This window comes from Coenobita brevimanus, chromosome 117 (assembly GCF_032717465.1).
Source record: "Coenobita brevimanus isolate Jiangsu-jjx chromosome 117, ASM3271746v2, whole genome shotgun sequence".
Lineage (NCBI taxonomy): Eukaryota > Metazoa > Arthropoda > Malacostraca > Decapoda > Coenobitidae > Coenobita > Coenobita brevimanus.
In genome coordinates, this window is record NC_137070.1 from 7,833,838 (window position 1) to 7,855,492 (window position 21,655).

Here is a 21,655-nt window from a genome sequence, read left to right on the forward strand (position 1 = left end):
TTTGTCTGGAGGGGGAATATCTTTTGTGTATAAAGTAAAGAGTGTTGGGGATAGGACACTGCCCTGAGGGACTCCACAGCTGAGACTGAATCTGTCACCCAAGAAAGAACCGACCCTCACACTTGCACCCCTGTCGTCTAGGAAATTGCAGAGCATCTTCTCCAGTACGACAGGGAGTCCCAAGTGCAAGATTCTGTACTTCATTCCCGGGTGCCAGACCTTGTCAAAAGCTTTGGTTATGTCTCTTAGTACTACATGGCATTGTCCTCCGTCTGCTTTGTTGATGGCAATTTGTTCATTCATGATTGCCAGGGCTTGTGTTGTGCTCCTACCGATACGGAAACCGTATTGATAGGGATTGTTTATGTCTTCTGTTTCTGTGTGTATTCTTAATCTGTTGTTAATTACTCTCTCTAAGATTTTTCCAGGCACTTCTAGGAGAGATATTGGTCTGTGATTTTGTGGGTGGCGAGGATCTTTATCAGCTTTGGGGATGAATTTCAGTGTAGAGTGTTTAAATTTGGTAGGGAAATATCCTGCTGAGAGTGTTGCATTTAGTATGTGGGTTAGCAGGTGAATGGCTGAATCTGGGAGGTTTTTTAAGATAGTTTTATTGAGCCCACTTTCGCCTGGGCATGTCTTCTTCATTTTGCTGATAATGTTTGTGATTTCTGTGTTTGTGATTGGGCGTGTAAGGAATGAGGTTTGATTTAGACGTGTTGGGTCTGCTGTGTTGTATGGTGTGGTTCTGTCCTTGTGTACTGTGAGGTACTGGTTTACTGTATGCTCTGTCTGGGGGAGGGGGCCTCTCCTAGGTTGTTCCTCTGTAAATATCTCTTCCCAGATGTCTTTTAGCAGGGCTTCTTTGCTAGGGTTAGAGTATACTTTTTCATTTTGGGAGTTGAACATGTAAGGGGGTTCGTTGTTGTTATTTCCAGATAGAGACCTAATTTTCCTCCAAAAAATTTCTGGCTTCTTGTATATGTGTGAGAGGTTTTGCATTATGTTTGCCCATGTCTCTGTGTGTTCTGTATGTAATGTCCTGTGTAGTTGGAGCTGCAGTGCTTTGTATGTTGTGTAGTGTTGTCTGGTCCATCCGTTTGTCTGTGCGTGTTGTCTGAGTGCATTGAATTGTGCTATGATGTTTTGTGTTTCTTGGCTAGGTGTGTATCCTGCTAACGGTTTATTTCGTGTTATTGGGATGTGTAGTGTTATGGCTTGCTTGATGACGGTGTACCATGAGTGTATTATGTTGTCCAGCTCAGTGGACGTAGCGTATTGTAGGTGTGTTATTTCCGGGAGGTGTGTATCTATGTGTCTTTGAAAATTTTCCCAGTCAGCAGCAGTGAAGTTAGGTCTTGGCCTGCAAGGCGAATAGAGTGGATAGGTTGAGATGTCTGCGATTATGGGAATATGATCGCTAGTTGTTAGGGGTCCTTGTTTGATATGTATGTTGTGGTAGGTGTTATAGTTAGATAATATTATGTCTGGTGTTGTGGCTGAGTTGGGTGAGAGGAATGTGGGGAAGTGTGGTCCTATGTGTTGTATTGTTCTGTCAAGAATTAGTTGGTGTAACTGAGATCCTACTACATTTGTGTCTCTGTATCCAAATGTTCTGTGATGTGCGTTTAGATCCCCAAAGAGATAGACTGGTGTGTTTCTTCTAAAGAGTGTGATATAGTCTGGCGTGGGAATGAAAGGTCTGCTAGGTGGGATGTAATCTGTGGCAAGTAAGATGATTCCTGTTTGCGTTTGTATTTCTACTGCAAGTGTGTTGGTGAGGAAGTCGTCAAGTATTCTGTGTTGTATATTGTGCTTGACTGCGATTGCTGTCCCATCCGTGATTCTTTCGTGTCTGTTAGATTTGTATACTCTATACCCTGGAATTTTTAGCTGTTCGTCAGATTTAACCCCATGGCTATTGAGAAGGATTATGTGGGGGTCTATGTGTGTGTAAGTGTTGTTTAGGGTGTGTTTCCTTCCCCTCCAGTTGAGGACATTATGTTGTATTATTCTTAGTGTTTGGGCCGTTTTGTTCGGGGTTGAGAGAGGTGTTTATTTTTGGTTGCTTGATTTGTTGCTGTGGGGGTTGAGCACTTCACTGGCTTTTTCTTTGATGGCATTGGCAAGTTGTCTAGAGTCTGAGTGCTGCTGGTCGTGACGCTTTTCTGGTTGGTGGGTGGGATTTGTGGATCTGGTGTATCGTGTAAGTGGCTCTGAGATTGGTTCTTGCTGGTGTTCTGCAACATCTTCACCTGTGGTTGTTTCTGGGATTTCTGTGTCTGAGCCGTCATCTGCATTGGATGATGAGTCTGATTCCTCAGATTCAGTAGAGGTATTTAGCTCCTCGTTGTCTGGTTGTTGGGTCGCAGCTTCCTGCATAATTTCACTGACTGGCATAATAGTTTTGATGATTGCTGCCGATGGCTGTTCGTCTGGGAAGTTCATAGTTGGCAGGTTGTTAGCAGTGAGGTATAAGTTTAGTTTTTGGTTAAATGTGCCAGGTGCTACGGCGTTCTGCAGATGAGCATTGAACAGGCACATCATGTACTTAGCCAAAGTGTGGTTGTTGCTGAATAGTGGGTTGGCAGAGATGTTGCTGGTGGCTTGTGTAGCTGCTGTCTTTGCAATGTCAGCATAGACTTTGTTTTGCTTAGTTTTGTTTGTCTTCTTGATTTCTTCTTCCTTTCCTTTTATTGCCTCTTTCCTAATCTTGCATCTCATTGCAAGCCTGGCAGCGGCCTTTTATGTTGCCTGTCTCAGGACTGGCGGCGTGTGAGTGGTCGGGGTGTGATGTACATGGCGGTGATTTACTGTTCATGCTTTTTCGATGCAATTCCTGGTTTGCTTGCAAAATTTGGCATGCCCTGTGGCGTGACCTGGCTACGACACCTCTCTAGGATTGGCCTCCTGGGAGCTGGGGTGAGGCCTAGGCCTGAAATCAAGGTTAGATGGATAAGGTTCGTACTTGCACGACCGAGACTGGGTTATATAAGGGTGGTTGGCGAGCGGGGTCGTCATCACTGTTGGTGCTGGGAGCGGAGCGGACACTCACCACTACTACTACTACTACTACTACTACTACTACTGGGTCTGAGCAGCAGCTGTAGACACCATGACTGGTCGAGGCAAAGGCGGCAAGGGTCTGGGCAAGGGAGGCGCCAAGCGACACCGCAAGGTGCTTCGTGACAACATCCAGGGCATCACCAAGCCTGCCATCCGTCGTCTGGCTCGTCGTGGTGGCGTGAAGCGTATCTCGGGCCTGATCTACGAGGAGACCCGCGGTGTTCTCAAGGTGTTCCTCGAGAACGTGATTCGCGATGCTGTCACCTACACTGAGCACGCCAAGCGCAAGACCGTGACCGCGATGGACGTGGTGTACGCCCTGAAGCGACAAGGGCGCACCCTTTACGGCTTCGGCGGTTAAGAGGGTGCGTGCCTAACTGCATGGCACTATTCCACCTGGCCACGGCAAAGCACACAGCAACAACAACCCCCGGACCTCTTTTAGAGGTCCACACCTAATTTCTGTGAAAGAGAATGAATGAAGGCATAGTAGTCTAGGTAAATGCAGACGTTGAGCTGGTTAGCTAGCACCAAATTTTTTTTTTTTTTTTATAATGTAACGGAAATGAAGACATGTAATGCAACCCAACCAACTCTTTACCACACCTAACATAACCTACCTGAACCATACCAAACCTCCCTCTCTCTCTCTCTCTCTCTCTCTCTCTCTGGCAGTTATAAAAAAAGGGGGGGGGTTAGGCAACTGTCAATTTGGCTTCTACATCTTCTAATTTTTATGGACGTATGCATACATACACATACATTATCACTTATCGTGCTGGGCCATTGCTTTCTCTGTCCCTCTCATCTAACCCCTCCCCCCCCCCCTATTTCAGGAAAGCTTTCTCCATACCTATCAGGGCAATTTCCATCCTGTTGCGAGAGCATCTCCTCTGCTGTGCTCCGGGAGTCGCCTCCATAAATCGTGAAGGCAAATCCCACTATTCCAAGGTATTTCTGCCTTCATATGCACGAGCAGCAAACTTGAAGGATGCACCTAGAGAATAGAAGACACAGTCAGTCACGTCAGTGAGGCACCACCCACACAGTGCATGATATGAATGCCTAAGTGTTAGACAGACAGAATGTCTGCATATGAACAAGTTATCCCTTGAATTTGTCGCTGTCACGGCCGTTTTCTCTAAGTGCCAAAACCCACCAATCACCCATCGTACAAGCATTGCATCAACCGCCATACAACCACTGAGGCCTGAAATCAAATTTAAATGGATCCGGTTGGTACTTGCACGACCGCTAGTGCATTATATAGAAGAGGTGGTCGACAAGGTGGCTGACACTCGCCTCCCAACAGCTTCACTAAGCAGGCCTACACCGGAGCTCGCAGTTCGATGGCTGCTGCTGCTGCTGATGATGATGATGATTATTATTATTATTAATCTTGATGATGATGATGATGATGATGATGATGATGATGAATGAATGAATGGATGGATGGATGAATAGATAGATGATGATGGTTTTTTTTTTTTTTTTTATAGGAACTAGTTGTTGTAATACTACTCCTAATGACGAGAGAAATGAATGAATAGTATTTTCTTAATTATTCCTCTTATCTGGGGGTGTTAAATCCACCATGGTCGTCACCACAGGGATAATATAATATATATATATATATATATATATATATATATATATATATATCTATTATATATATATATATATATATATATATATATATATATCTTATATCTATATATATACTGTGGAATACATCACCATATCCTCTGTCACTGAACGACTTTGTCCATTCCTTCGATGGTGGGAGAACAGCCATCATCACCACCTATGTCTTCATTCATCCACCAGGCCAGGCAGTTATTTAGGAGGCATAATTATACAGTACAGTATTATGTAGGTGCAGTTGGGAACGGGACAAGACGCTATGTAGTAGTGGGAATATTATTATTATTATTATTATTATTATTATTATTAATCGACCTTCACTGATGTCAGTAGCTTCTTACATGCAACCGAACGTAAATATATAGCCACAGACACATGCCAGCATTCAACACATACCACATTCTACGCACATACATACAGACAGACAGACACATACATTACAGTCTACCAACACATTCATCCATACACAAAGATGATGATGATGATGATGATGTTGAGCAAAGTCTATTCTCTCTCAAGAAATGAATGTGGCTCCTAAAGGAGCCGATGGAGGTGAAGAAGAAGAAGGATTTCTTGGAAGTGTTTACTTCTTCTCCGTCTTCTTGGGGAGCAACACAGCCTGGATGTTAGGCAGGACACCTCCCTGGGCGATGGTGACGCCAGAGAGGAGCTTGTTGAGCTCCTCGTCATTGCGGATAGCCAACTGCAGGTGACGGGGAATGATACGAGTCTTCTTGTTGTCACGGGCTGCGTTGCCAGCCAGCTCAAGCACTTCAGCTGCTAGGTACTCCATGACTGCAGCCAAGTAGACGGGGGCACCAGCACCCACACGCTCGGCGTAATTGCCTTTACGAAGGAGACGGTGGATCCTGCCGACGGGGAACTGGAGCCCAGCCCTGCTAGATCGGGACTTGGACTTTCCCTTCACCTTGCCTCCCTTGCCACGTCCGGACATGGTAGTAGTAGTAGTATCGTCTTCTTCGTCGTCGCTGGAGGAGTAGGAAGACCTTCAGGAGAAGACTAATGCGTCACCCGCCGTTCGTTCGTTCGTTCGTTTAAAGTTTCCCTGCACATATAGTGCAGGCCGGGCCATACATTAGCCCGGTCAGTGGTGTATGGGCTGATTAAAAAACAGTAAGTGGGGAGGACAGGACCTGGGGAATGCCCAGCACACACGTCCTGTCTCCTGACTGGCTTTGTGGTGTGTGTGGTCACCCGCCGTTCGTTCGTTCGTTCAAAGATTTTCCCCCCCTGTAGAGGGGACCGGGCCATATATTAGCCCAGTTGGTGGGTTATGGGCTGAGAGTAATTGTTCAGTCTTATTTTTTTTTTTTTTTTTTTTTTTTTTTTTTTTTTTTTTTTATAAATATTAAGTTGGAGGGGGAGTGCTGCGCACTACTTCAATAAGAGTGGGAAGTTGGGAGGTGGCAACAACTGTGGCGGCAGTGTTTCTAAGTGTTCTTTCAGGTTTTGCTGCAGTGTGGGACCGAGGGATGTCGGGGTTTGGGTATCGGGAGCTTGTTCTGATGCGGGAAGTGGCTGGACAGCGGAGGAGGTAATGTAGGAGTGGGTAGGGCGTGATCATTTTGCAGTGTGAGCATTCAGTGGTGGGGTCGTTATCTGTGGTGATAAGGTTACTCCGGCACATGTATCCCAGGCGAAGACGGTGTAGGTGCGTAAGTGTTTTGTTGTCAATGGATTTGGTAATTTTAAGTGGCTTATATTGTGTGGCCATGGCAAACCACGTGGCAGAAGGTGAGCCCAGTTGTACGTGTACTTGGTGATCTTCGCGGTTGAGAATGAGCGCCTTCTGTTTTATGGTGCTCTTGATGTGGCTTAGGCTAGGTGAAATGTTGATGTCGATGTGAGGGTGTTCAATGGCGCTCTTTGCGATTTTGTCCGCTTTTTCATTTCCAGCTATGCCAACATGGCTGGGGACCCAGTGAATGGTGATTGATCCTCCAGTGTCGTGGATTTTTTGGGCGGTGGCTAGGATGTCAGAGGTTAATTGGATGTTGTCGGTATGGTGGGATCGTCGTAGCGTGTGTATAGCAGTTGCAGAGTCTGTGTGGATGATGACTGTGGATGCAGGGGCGTTGGCAAGGGCATCTGAAAGGGCAGCTGAGATGGCAGTCAGTTCAGCCTGTAGGGTGGAGGCTCCGTCGGTGATGCGAAAGCCGCATGTTCTGTCTCCGCAGACGAAGGCAGCACCGGCTCTCGATGCAGCAACGGAGCCGTCAGTGTAGTAGGTGGTGGAGTTCAGTGGAGTGAGGAGGGCTATACGCTGGAGGCCCTCCTGACGGAGCTGTTGGGTGGGAGTTTGGGCTTTGGTTGGTGAGTGAGAGAGAAGGAGATTTAACAGTGGTGTGTTCCACGGTGGTTGTGGATGGTAGGACGAGCTGGGTGTGTCGGAGGCTTGTGTGATGAATGGGTTGAGTTCAAAGGTGTGAATGGCACGTGCAGCAGAGTGTACCCAGTTGTTGGATAATACCTCGGGGTGAAGGTTGGATGCGGCTCTGAGCCGTGGCAGGAGAGGAAGAGGGGATAAGATGTAGGCAAGTTTGGCGGTGAGGCCTGCGACTTTTGCTTGTATGCGGAGGTGTAGGGATTCAATGTTGCACTCCATACGGAGATTGCAAAGTCGGGTCCACATTGGGGAGCCAGTCATGGTGCGCAGGGCCTCATTCTGGATTACTTCCAGTTTCTTGATTAATGGAGGGCCAATGGTTGGTAAGGCTGGGGCAGAGTAATCCACTATGGACCTGATGGCCTGAACATAAAACAGACGGAGAACTTTGTAGGAGGCACCCCCTCCCTTTCCTGCTAGGGCTCGAAGAGCACTGAGGCGCAGCCTGGTTCTCTCCCTGAGGAGCTGGACTTCTGCTTGGAAGGAGAGTTTGTGGTCAAATATCACCCCCAGGTATCGATGGGTGGTGACGTATTCTACTGGTGTTGTACCGAGGTATAATTTGTCTTTAGGGGGGTAGATGCCGATGGGTAGGGCTTTTGTTTTTGTGGCATTGATTTTCAACCCTAGTTCGACGCATCCCTGATAGAGCTTGGATATGGCTCTTTGAGCTTTGGTGTGATAGGGGCCGCCGTGAATAACTAGTGTGATATCATCAGCGTAACATAGCAGCCGTGTCCCAGGACCGAGGTCGATTTGCAGGAGGCGTTCTACGAGAGTGTTGAATAGGGTGGGGCTGATTACACTGCCCTGAGGAGTACCATTTGTATGGTGGTGTGCTGAAGATGTATGACCCTGGAAGCGGACTGCCGCTTCTCGGTCGTTGAAAAAGTTTTCGATCCAGCCAAGGAGGCGGCCCCCAACACCCCTGCTTGCCAGGGTTGCCAGGATAGCCTCAGGGCATGCCAGCTCGAAAGCCTTTTCTAGATCGATGAAGACGGCCAGTCCTTTGCCACCGCGTAACTCCGAGAGGAAGGAACTCAGGCACTCTGCTGTCCCTCTGCCCTTGGTATAGGCAAAGATATGGCTGTGAGGGGCAGGGAGGTGCCAGCCAAGTCGCCCTAGGACCATCCTCTCGGCAGTTTTGCTTAGGCAACTAAGGAGGGAGATGGGCCTGAAAGTCGTAGGGTCGTGTGGTTTTGGGATGGGGTGTATAATGGCCTGTTTCCATTGTGTGGGGAGCTTGCCCAGAGACCACGAGTGGTTAATAAGGTCTAGAAAGGCTGACTTGGCTGTAGGTCCAGCATTGTCAATCATAGAATAGGTAATTCCGTCGGGGCCTGGGGCGGTGTCTGAACTGGACTTGAGGGCCTGATTAAGCTCGTGAATGGTGAAGAGGTGGTCAGTGTCAGCTGGGCTGGTCTTGTTCGCCAGGATGAGTTCTGATCTTGTCTCGTGTAACGCTTCCTGCCGGAGTCTAGTGCCTTCTGGGAGTTGAGTGGGACAGGTTCTGTGGGCAAAGGTTACAGCCAGCCTTTCGGCTTCGCCTTGTGGATCAGGGTGTGAGGGAGGCCGAGCAGGGCGGGGGTTCGAGACAGCTCGTAATTTTTTCCATATGTCCCCAAGTTTAGAATAAGCCCCGAGCGACTGGCACCACTCCAACCACTTCTTCTCCTTTATGTCATTTTTCTCTGCTATTGAATGACTGATGACTGCTTGCAGGTACTGGAGTGCTTCAGGTGTGGGGTGGGCTCTGTACAGCTTTTTTGCCCTGTTAAGCCGGTGATTGAGTTCGCGCACTCTGTCGCAAAAGAACCAATGGTCTTTGTGGTGGACTCGAGGGACAGTGGTTTTCGGGATGGATGTTTCAGCAGCGGCACGGAAGGCATCTGTTAGACAGGCAGCATGTTCATCGAGGTCGAGAGGGGGAGTATAGGAAGTTAGTTCCTCTAGTGAGGAGGAGAAGAGGGCCCAGTTGGCTTGCTTGGTGTTCCATCTGGGTGGGGGCCCGGGGGGTTTGGGAATTACAGCCACGTCAATGGTACATATGATGGCATGGTGGTCGGAGGTGAGGGTGGGGTGTACCTCCCATTTTGTGAGGGTGGCAAGATCTGAGGAGACAAAGGAGAGGTCCAGCCTGCCGCCATGTAAGTGGGTTGGAATTTGAGGGTTATTGAGGAGGTGGATGTTAGGTATGTCTTCCAGCAGCTCAGCGATGTGACGTCCGGTGGCATTTGCTATTCTGCTTGAGCCGAGACAGGGGTGGTGAGCGTTTAGGTCGCCACCGATGAAAATCTGTTCGGTGGTGGGGAGCGTGAAGAGCTCCCCGAGGTTTGCTTCGGCTGTGGGGGAACGGTAGATGTTGTAAATGTTGAGATGGCCGTTTGCGAGGGTGATGGTGATTCCCTGGAGTTCGATGGAGCCGCCGCAGGTTGGAAGGGGGTCGATGGCAGAGGTGGGGATGTGGTTGCGCACCAGGATGGCACATCCCCGAGGGCCTCCGTGGGCTCGTGGCAGGAGGAAGGTGTTAAAGCCTCGTAGTCGTAGTGGGCGGTGTTCGGTAAGAAGCGTCTCCTGGAGGAGGAAGATGTCGATATGGTCTTGGTGTGCTGCTTCTTCCAGCAAGGAGCGCTTGCCTGATGCACCGAGGATGTTCCACTGTAGAATACGAAGCTTTGAGGTGGAGGGGGGGCGTGATTGACTGTGAGTAGGGGGGAGGGAACTTGTTATTTCTCTGTGTCTGTGGGTGTCAGTATGGGGGATCGTGAGCGCTGTCTGTGTGGTGACTTGTTCGTAGTGTGTGTTGGTTTGCTTGTGTCTGTGGGGGCACTGTGTGCGTGTTTGCGGGATCTGTTTTTGGATGAAGATCGGCTCCTTGGGTTTTCGGGGGCTGGACGTGTAGAGGGTTGTGGTGCTGGCTGCTTGTGTTTGTGTGTACGGAGTGTGCTGTGGGGGGTTGTATGTTCGGTAGTGGTGGGGGTCGTGGTGGGTTGTTCTGTTGTCTGTGTCGGGGTGGTGGTGGACAGTAGATCTGAGCTGGAGGTGTCGTGGGGTAGGGGATTTTCCATCCAGTCGCTGACTGTTCTGTCGGCAATCAGGAGGATTGGTTCTGGGTTGATGGGGCGGCCTATCTGTAGGGCGATCCCGATTGCAATGGCTTCGCCTAACTGCTGACCTAGGACTCGGAGGTCGTCTTTGGTGATTATCATGTGGTCTGTTGTCGGTGTGGGGGCAGGAGGGGGTTTTGGGTGGAGACCTCGGATTCGGTCTGAGTGCCAGTGTCCAGCTTTGGATGTGTGATGGGTGGCTGTTGGGAGGACAGAGCTGGTGTTGCAGTTTGATGGGTTGGTGGGCTCAGCCGGCGGTGATGGGTCTCTGGGGGAATGTGCTTGTCTGATGGTAGGGGTGGAAAGTCTGCATGTGTGAGGACTTGAGGGGCTGTGGTGGTTTGCTGACCCCATGTGAAGTTTCCAGGTGGTGCAGGTGATGTTATTACCCTTTCTTGGACCCAGCGTTGCTCCCTGTCGATGCCCCTCTGAACTTGTTCTTTCCGGGCAGGGCAGATCTTGTTCCACGCATGGTGGTTCCCTTGGCAGTTTGGGCACTTGGCTACGACGGGTTGCTTTGCCTTGATTTTGTCGAGGCACTGTTGCGTGGGGTGGCGCCTGCTGCATATGGCGCATGTTGGAGGGCGGGTGCACCTTGTTTGGTGGTGTCCAAACCTTTGGCAGTTGAAACACCGAAGTGGTTCTGGGGTGTAGGGGCGAAGGTCGAAAGTGCCCCATGAGTTTAAATTGAGGTTTGGTGGGATAGGGCCTCTCAGTGTGATGAGTACCTGTCTGGTGGGTTCCCCCCTGACTTCGCACCGCTGGGCTGTCTCCACCTGGATGTGGTTGAGGACGGGTTGTAGGGGAAAATTTAGGGGATAGCGCTGTACGACAAATTTGCGTGTTGCGAGATTTGGGTCTAATTTCTTGAGATCGATAGTTTTGCCTGCTACAGTGTTCAAGTCGTTAAGGGCATGGAAGGTGGCTTCGTCAAGGGGAATAATGATGGTATTCAGGTTTTTAGTGGCTTCAAGTTTGAATTTGAGGTGGGGTGCTCAGTCTCGATGGCGGTGACTATGTCGTAGGTCGTGGGGAAGGCATCGTTAGGAGCAATGAGGAATGCTGGGAGTTTGGAGTGTGGTTGGGGTGGAGCTCTGGTAGTGTCTGTAACGGGGTGGGATGCTTGTGGGTGGGTACGGGGGTGGTGGGTTGCAGGGTGTGAGGTGTTGGCATCAGACAGGTGGTTGAGTCTTTTTTCCTGCCTTCTTCTTTTTGTGACAAGGGTGAAACCGTCGTCAGTGTCTGAGGGCGCCAGGGTGGCGGCGGATCGGGGTGCGTGCTTAGGAACTGAGGGCAAGGCGGCATTGTCAGTAAGGTCTGGATCAGGTCCAGGTTGGTCGGCAGGGAGATCCTCGGTTTCCATGGCAGGAGTGGAGGAAAAGAAGTCGTCACAGTCGTATTCTGGGCCAGTGAGTCTTGGTTTCTTAGCAGAGGAGCGCTTTCTGGGAGATGTGGGTGGAGCCTCTGCTGACTCTGCTTCCGAAGTGGGTGTGGCTCGCTGAACGTCGGAGCTCATGGCGAAAGAGTGATCAAAAAAAAAAAAAAAAAAAAAAAAAAAAAAAATTATATATATATGTATCTATGATATATATATATATATATATATACTTAGGTATTTATTTATTCAGTTGTTTATCCATGGCTCATTTCTAGTATACAAACATGTGCATACTCATACACCCATGTATATTTCGAATATACATGAATGTATGTGCGTGAACCTATGTGTATACTTTAACAGAGCGACGAGAGAAACAAGAAAATAAACAAATTATCAACTGCAATCCGGCGGTTCCCTACAGTAACGGGGGGCCTAACTCCCCGCCCTCTAAAGGGCGACGCAGGAGACCCCGTCACTGCCCCGTGAGGGTCTTGCCTAACCTAGCCCTAACAGAGCCAACCCTTGCCGCCTCCTATAACCAGGCCTCTAAGGCCCCCCCTCATGGAGATACCCTAACGGTATTCCTTCAGGGTTCGGCGTCGTACTACGGCAGGGACTCTAAGATGGCAGCCGGAAAAGCAGCTGATATCGGAACAAAAGAAAAAGAAAAAGAAAAACACGAGATCACTCAACACTAAGGTGAGGAAAGCTTGATCTGGCTACGATAGAAAGACTGCGAAAGTCTACGGAAAGAGCTATCCGCGTTTCAGTATCTGGGAGACACGGGAAGAGGTGTTGTCACAACGACTCCTAGGCCAGAACTCTGGTCACCCGCCCGCGACCTTCCCTTAAATACCCGTCTTCCCGATCCGGCCCCATCCCACCCGCGAATGGGAACGAGGCAGAAGCCGGGCTGCGATCGGGCAGCAATCACATATAAGGATTTCAGCGAGCGCGTCCCCCATCACTTGGTGACGACGCCCAGCCAGAAGCACGCGTGTCTCGACCGCTCGCTCGCTCAGCTCTCACTCTGTGACTCCCTGCCTTATCAGCTGCTAACGACTTTGTCGGCATGTGCTACCCGCCCACTTATCACCTCATTTCATAACTTCACCCATTCATCACCTCATAATAAAATTTACCCATCATTCCTCCTACCTCTTTTCCTGTCTTCTTCTAATTTCTCTTTTATTACTAACCCCTGCTCTTTTGTGAATTCGGAGATACTTCCGGGACCCCCCCACTACCTTGTTGGGGCCACGGCCATAACAGTAGTCGGGGGTCCAGGAGATATAGCCGTGCACCTGAGAGACTCGGCCTTTTGTTCTCCTACTTCCTTCCCATCTTGCTGGTGATAGATTGGTTAGGACTTCGGTCCTAACAATCTGGAACCACCCTGCTCTCACAACAAGTTTAGTGATCAGGGTAACGGCGCCAACACCTCATCCTGCACACCCATTGCACCCCGGGATCTGTGCAAAAGTGTGGTGATTGGTTTCTTCCCCCTCTTTTATTAACGTCATGCGCTACACTCTCCCCCTCCCTCCCCCTTGATTAATGATGGCTTTCTCAGTTAAGTTTAAATGTACCCTCCCCTCCCTGCCTTCAGACCCTGGTCAGACCTTTTTTTGCATCACTGAAACTCCCTTTGTTAACCTTTTTTCTAGTGCAAAAGATAAAATCATTAAGATCACCTTGGCCTCTCAGACTCATCTAGATTCATACCTCTCCCCCAGTAACCTGCCCAAATACTCCCAGGCTGGATATGAACTGATCTCAACCCCTGAGCTAAAAGCTGCCTGTACAATAATTGCCCGTAATGTCACCAAATATGTTCTCAGACACACCGATGATGACCTCATGACTGAACTGTCCCTGAAAAACGACATTCACGCCACCCACATTGTTCGCTTTGACAATTCAAATAACATCAAGATTCTCTGTGCTTCACCTCAAGAGGTACAGAAACTTCATTCACACGGTGTCAAAGCGTTCAATACAATCATCCCACCCAGCAACCTTAGACTCGAACAGTGGTTTGATCTTGCTCAATGCTTTAAATGTTACCAATATGGGCATCCAACTAAATCATGCAAAAAAACTCAAATATGCTCAAAGTGCTCTGCCCAAGGTCATTTTCATACAAACTGCACTAGCACTACTACTAAATGTATCAATTGTGGCGAAGGACACATTGCAATCGCCGGAAACTGTCCTATTAGAAAAACTCTGCTAAAAGACTTAAGGGCTAACTGCCAGCCTGCACAGCATATCAACACGCCTCAATCATACACAGCACCCCAACAAACTTCATCCACCATGTCATATGCCCAAGCCACTCAGAACTCACAGCCCCCAACCCAAGCATCCACCACTCATCCAACACCCCCCAACACCACCCCTCCCAATCCATCTTCCATTTCACCCTTCCCCCCCAACGTTACCGCAGTTGTCATGTCCGCCCTAGCCCAAGCTCTGTACTCTGATGTGCCCTTTGCATCCCTTATCAATGATGCTCTAGCCGCCAACAATATGTCCACCATTATCATCCCCCCTTCATGGCACACAGCCAAGAAATCGCCCCACATCTTCACCCCCCATTCACAGCAAACTGGCAACACCTCAGTCCCTCCTACCTCACCCCCTCCCATCCCCTCCACCTCTCATTCGTCATTTCCCTGCACTTCCAACCCACCCACCACACCCACTCACCCTAAACCTCATCCCACTCCTACATCCTCAAAACAACTCCCATCTTCCCCCCCTCACCATCCCTCCCCTCCTGCTGATTCACGTCATCCTAACCAAACCACCCAGCCCCCAACCCCATCTCCCTCCACCAGCACAACCCCTAACCAACCTAACCCCATGCCCCCTCCACCTACCCCAACCACCCCCCTCACCTGCGATCGAGATCGCAGTGTCTCTTGCAAACGCAAGGCGGCTGACTCTCCCGAATCCCCTCCTCCCTCCCCCCTTCAGTTCACACACATCAATCACGCTCCAGAAAACGCAGTGCCCCCTCTCCCAAAAAGAGAACCCCATCCTTCTCCCCTGCCTCACCCACAAATACCACATACATAGCCCATTCAGATTCAGTTCAACACGATCACCATCATGCTTAAAATCATCCAGTTTAACATTAGACACTATTACGCAAACAGGCACCTACTTACTCAACTCATTCACGAACACGACCCAGACATAATATTACTCAACAGCACTTGCACCAACAACACCAGAAAAATCAAACACTATGGCTACACTACACTTCAAACCGACGAGGGTCCCCACGACGGAGTTGCTATCATGATTAAAGGCACAATTAAACACGACTTCATCACAACATGGACACACAGACATTTCCTTGCAGTTAAAACACACACTACTCTTGGCCCCCTCATAGTCTCCACCACATACACCAGACCCAACACTGGCATCCCTTCACAGACATAAACAGACTCTTTAACAACACTGCACCAACACTATTCATTTCAGATCTAAATGCACAACACGGGACATTCCAACACAGCACAACCAACAATCATGGAAGACAAATGTTCAACATATACCAACACAAAAGATTAAATTTCCTAGGACCTGATTTTCTCACAACATTTACACCTAGGGGATCAGGTAAGCCAGATCTCATCTTCACCAACAGATCATTTAACATTTTTCATCACCACATCACCCCAGGCCCCATGTCTGGGTCTGATCACATCCCCATCATAATGTCCATCTCCACCAACCCGATCCTGATCCCCAGTACACCACACTATGACTACCTACATGCAGACTGGGATGCCTTTACACAAACCCTTTCAGAACAAGAATACACCACTGACTATGAGGGAAAACACCACACTGACATAGAAGAACAATGTAAATATCTACACACCTGCATACTTAACACTGCCAACATTACCATACCCACAACCACACACATACCTATACACACATTCATACCATCCATACGAACACAACGACTCCTAGTGTGTTACCGTCGTCTGTTTGAACTAAACAAAAACAACTTAGGCCAAGTACGGTTCGACCTATCACACCTTCGGACACATGTAATCAATAGCCTTGAATCCGACCACAATGCACACTGGCGACGCCTCATACAAACTGCTCAACAACACAGGAAAACTAAACCCTGGGAATTCTGGAAACACATTCGCCGACTCAAGGGCTGTAACTTACCTACAGTAAGAAAATTAATTGCTAACAACAGAGAAATCACAGATCCCAGGGAAATCACAAACACATTTAAAAACGCATGGCAACAAGTATACCACCCTAACCCTCCTCATCCTGCCGCAACACGTCACATAAGACATATAGAACAACACCTTCACACTATCCACGAACATATCACACCAGACGCAAACATACACATAAATAATCTAGACATACATATACCCCTCACTGCTCCCATACTAGTCGAAGAAGTCAAGTCTATGCTCGCTAGAACTCCAAAGAAGGCGCCGGGTGCCACAGGCATCGGACATCACATACTCAAACACCTCCCAGACACATTCATAAATGCACTTACACACTTATACAACGCTGCCTTGGCATCCGGCTACTTTCCGGACTCGTTTAAGACCGCGACAGCTACTCTAATCCCTAAAAAAGACAAGACAACAACAGACCCTTTAAACTTCAGGCCCATTAGTTTACTAGAAGTGTTAGGAAAAACTTTCGAACGAATCATCAACATTAGATTACGGCAATACTTAGAAGACGAAAACCTTCTTTCCCCCAGACAGTTTGGTTTCAGACCTAGACGATCCACACAGGACGCCCTAAACATCATCACCAATTACTTACATATCAACCAAAACATCCGCAATGCATACAAGACAGCCCTTATTACTCGTGACGTAAAACGTGCATTTGACTCTGTTTGGCACGCAGGCCTGAAGTACAAAATCTGCGAACAATTCAACTTTCCTTCACTCATTAAAAAACTACTTTGCAATTTTCTAGACAACCGCACAATGCGCATTAAATTTAAAAATAATTACTCAGACTTTTTCCAGCTTCACGCAGGTGTACCTCAGGGCTCCGTCCTTGCACCCACCCTCTACACACTCTACACAAATGACATCCCCACCCCACTACATGACGATTCACTCACCATTCAGTACGCAGACGACATTACTCAACTTGTACGATCAACGACAGTTGACGGAATTACGAACAAAGCGAGCGTAGAGCTTGATCGAATTGCACGATGGGAGCAGAAGTGGCGGATTCAAGCGAATCCCTTGAAATGCACAGTAACATATTTTCGTATTAAATCAGCCAACCCCCGCCAACTTTTTCTAAATTCGCGTGATCCCGATCGCGTTCCCATTCCCATTAGGAATACTTGCACCGTACTTGGTCTTACATACGATAAAAACTTCAAATTTCATCATCACATACGAGGTAAGGCAGGCGTGGCTGGCACTGCACTCACACAGATATACCGCTTTCGTAGTGCAACACCTTCAACTAAATTTCATTTGTATAAAGCACTGATCAGACCACTGCTCACGTATTCACCATTAAGTCTATCTCTTTCGGCCAAAAGCAACATTCTAAATTTACAGAAAGTTCAAAATAAAGCCATACGTTGGGCACTGAGCATACGGTGGGATGATTTTATCACCAACATACACTCTCATGAACGCGCCAACATTCCACCCATCAACACTTACCTTCACCACCTACAACAAAAACAAATCACCAAACTCACCGACGTTCACACTGACTTCATCGACTTTTTCACCCGGATCACACCCCCCACACGACCTCTAGCCAACCTCTTCCACCCTGACGCAAGACCTCCACCCACCCCATTGTTTACTTAATTAACACTAATTATTTATTATTGATCCTGTCATTAATTAATTCACACCCAGCAACTCATTTTTAAACTTAAACCACCCCTACACCCATTATCAAATCACGGCAGCCACGCATTCACACGCCATCCTCATATCCAGCACCCCCGACCCCGACCTTGACCACCCCATCAAGATAACCACCTTCCTCCACCCCTCCCCTTTCCTTAATCCCCTACCCAAGCCCCCTAGGGCTACAACACCTTACCCCAACACCCCTATCCTACCATCCTATCCCAGGCTCCGGAGCCGGAAAAATCAGATGAACCTGAGAGGCAGCCAATAAGCCAATGCTTGGCCGAGAAAGCCGTAGCGACTCACTCCTCCCTCCCTTAAGTAACAACACTGTGCACGTGCGAGACCCCACCCCCCCTCCCCAACACCAAACACACGCACGTTGGGTTAAGCCCCGACACTCTTTCTCTTCGTCTAAATTCTTCCTCTCCTACTAAAAAAAAAAAAAAAAAAAAAAAAAAAAAAAAACATGCACATTACACAATGCAACCAGGAACTTGATCTCTCAGTAAGGCCGGGAGAAAAAACTAAGGCCTAGTTCCTGCCACCACGTGTTGTCGTCGTCCTGGTTGCATTACACTCATCACACATATACACAATCATTCTTTACCTTCCTTCCTTTCCCCCCCTTTTCTATACGTCATTGTTGTTGTTGTTGCGTCCCCCATGTCATTCTCTGTCTGGCAGCCGCGGCGACAACACGTCTTCCCCCAGCTCTCCCAGCAACAGCTCTTTGCCTGTATCTGGGTGTTAGTGAAACCAGGTTTCACTCTCCCTAGAGTTTCTCGCCACTGCCGGACTACTTTATTTCCGACTGCACAACTTTTCGTCTAGCTTTTGGAGAGCCTCTCTCCTTTGTCTTTGTTTTTGTTTTGTTTTTGTAATTGTTTTTTTGTTTCTCGGCCTGCCGTGTAGTGTCCCTCACCGTAGTACGACGCCGAACCCTGAAGGGGTGCCGCAGGGCACTTCCATGAAGGGGGGCCTTTAGGGCCTGGTTAAAGGAGGCGGTGAGGGCGGCATTTCTGATAGGGCTAGGAGTAGGCATGTCCCTCACGGGGCAGTGACGGGGCTTCCCTCGGCGCCCTTTAGAGGGCGGGGAAACCCATCCCCGTTACTGTAGGTAGGTTTGTGTTGGCCGAGCTTTCCCCCTTTTTTTTTTTTTTTTTTTTTTTTTTTTTTTTTTTTTTTTCCGACCGATATTTAGTTTAGTTTAACTTGTTAGGTCTGCTGTAGGAATTAATTTGCATAGCAAATTAGTTCTGTGGCAGCCCTAACCTAGTTTTTCTAAACTAAATTCCACTTCAGATTGCGTGCCTAAATCTTCATACTTACCTTTTAGGCTCCTTCAGCCTCGCACGTGATCACTCCCTTCAAGAGGGAACGAGATGAAGTAAGAAGTTATAGGTTGGATGGACCACCTTTAAATCCTCCACCCCTCTTCCCACCTTTTTTTTTTTTTTTTTTTTTTTTTTTTCGCACATTTAGTTTCTTTTAACTTGTCGGGCCAGTCTGAGAAATCAATTTGCATGGCAAATTGGTTCTGTGGCAACCCCGACATAGTTTTTCTAAACTAAATACCACCACCGACATTTTCCCTCAAGCCTTTTTCGACAAACCACCGTCACTCGGCTTATTTTCCCTTAGGTCTTTTTCGGCCCTGCAAGTGGCAGCTCCCTGCACAGAGAGGAGACCAGAAGCCAAGTAATTGGTATGATTGACCACCTTTAAGTCCTCCCTTGATCATTCTCACCATGGGAAGAGTAAAAATTTTGCACCAGTCCCCTCAGGACAACTCAACCAAACTTAAACTCCTCGAGTTAGTTGCTCCCTTCAACATAAAGATCAATGCTCTTCACTCTTCCAAGGAAGCCATTATTGTGTCTACATCCTCTGATTTTGATTCTGATGAACTGCTTTCAGATAAACTGAAGACGCCTCTAGAGCAGTACGGTTTTTCAACAGTTCTTCCCCCTGAAGTCAAGGCCAACAGAAGCATCATCTGCTCCAAAATCGATGACATCATCTACTGCCATTCTGAAGACGAAATAGCCACGGAAATCATGAGAAACAACACCTGGGCAAAGGTCATAAATGTTTCCAAATTTGGCAAGTCCAACCTCCTGAAAATACAATTTCTAGACATAAAAATGGCTCAGAAGGCTCTGGAGGGCATCAAACTATTTCACCTGTGCATTAGCAAACAACAAATTGAGGCAGAAAAGTTCGTTAACATCTCCACCTGTTTTAAATGTTATGCTTTGGAATCCCACAGCACCAAGAACTGCCCCAAACCTAAAGACTTCAAAATATGCTCAGAATGCTCATCCACAGACCATACTTGGAAAAACTGCTCTTCTCTAACCAAAAAATGCATAAATTGTGGAGATCATCACCGCACTTTGGCCATGAAGTGTCAGAAGAGGAAGGAAATAGTTAAAAACAAATTGATCACCCCAGAACTCTACAACCCGCCTGGGCGTCACCAAAGCTCACGCTACGCAACGACCTAATCCTAACAGCCCCCCAGAACCAAAATTGCAGTTTCTCTACTATTCTACATCAGAACACCAAAATTTCTGAATACATGGTGCTCATTATCAATGCTCATCTGAATGAACTTGCCAATCCAGGCAGCTTTAATTCAACCTTTGAAGAAAGCTGCAAACTCAACAACCTCCCCATCATACATTTGCCCTCTAACCCTCCCTCAGATAAAATCTTGCAAGCACTCCTACCAACAATAACTAATAACCACCTTACTCTCCCTTCTGCAAACCCTCCTGGCAGTAACCCACCTTCACCTCCCCCTCAACAACAAGCACCACTCATAGAATCAGAAACCATCTCTACAGCAAACAAAGAACACACTAAAGTCACCACATCCACTCTACACCCAGCAGAACCCCCATCACTCCACACAACAGAATTCCTTACCTCAAACACCAACATCTTCGAAGGTGCTACCGCTGTAGACATCCAGGAAAACGACTCATCGGATGAAGATCTTGACTTCCTAGAAAAAGAAAAAAGAAACAGACAAACAGAGGTGATACTACTGCCATCTATATGGAAACCCAACAAAATATACAACATCAGAGAAATAACTAGAGCTTGCAAAGAGAACAAAGCCATGGTTAAAAAGCAACATAAAACACTTCAACAAGATGCAGCACTAGATGAGATCAGAGCCATCTCTGAAAAATACAACAACATCCAAGACTCCATCAGAATGGCCGATAACGAGGAAGAGAAATTCCTACTGCACAGCCTAGAAAACCGTAACAAATCCACTCTACTCCATAACAATAGATCACAAAGATCCAGAAATGAAAATCCTGCAACATAATGTATTAAACTGGTCAGGCAGAAACCTAGGTCTTATAAACATCTATAGAACCATTGATCCTGACATTATACTATTAAACAGCCATGGTATATCATCACATTCTACACTAAAAATCCCAGGATATACCTCCCACAAAAGAAACTCATATAACCGACCAATGGATGGCTCAGCTATAGCCATAAAGAACAACTTAACTTATAAATTACTAGACCATTTCATTTCAGACATGATTGGCGTAGAAATTTCAACACACACCGGTAAAGTCATAATAGCCACTGTTTATCTTCCACCCAGCCGCCCTTACCTCCCAACCCCCGATTTTATTAACTTATTCAGAAGAAATATCCCTGTCTACCTCATTGGTGATCTTAATGCTAAACACCGCCTCCTGGGCAACAGAAATTCAAATGTCGTAGGAAGACAACTCGCTAGTCTCATCCAAGACACTACAGTAAGACATATTGGCCCCAACTTTCCTACATTCCTCTCACACAACTCCATCTCCACTCCAGACATAGCCCTTTGCAACCTAATAGCTTACCACAACACCCTTTTTTCTCCAGGCCCTCTCACCACTAGTGATCACACCCCCATAATTGCCACTATCTCCACAGCCCCAATAACCGTCCCCATTCCTCCCCGACCTAACTTTGCCATGGCCAATTGGAATAACTTTAAACAAGATTTAATCACAACATTTACTAACTTTCATATCCCCGATGATGGTACACTAGAGGAAATCGATCGATCTCTTGAAAGATGGTACTCCAACATAAATATTGCAATCAACAA

At 47.6% G+C, this 21,655-nt stretch overlaps 2 protein-coding genes across 2 annotated transcripts; one reads left to right on the top strand and one right to left on the bottom strand.

Annotated features, from left to right (window-relative positions):
* The first annotated feature begins 3,115 nt into the window (after nt 1–3,115).
* Nucleotides 3,116–3,427, top strand: LOC145418997 (histone H4). The gene has a single exon (XM_080287248.1). The coding sequence runs from the start codon at nt 3,116–3,118 to the stop codon at nt 3,425–3,427; it is 312 nt and encodes a 103-aa protein (XP_080143374.1).
* Nucleotides 3,428–5,293: 1,866 nt separating this feature from the next.
* Nucleotides 5,294–5,665, bottom strand: LOC145418967 (histone H2A). Its single transcript, XM_080287218.1, has one exon. The coding sequence runs from the start codon at nt 5,663–5,665 to the stop codon at nt 5,294–5,296; it is 372 nt and encodes a 123-aa protein (XP_080143344.1).
* Nucleotides 5,666–21,655: the final 15,990 nt, after the last annotated feature.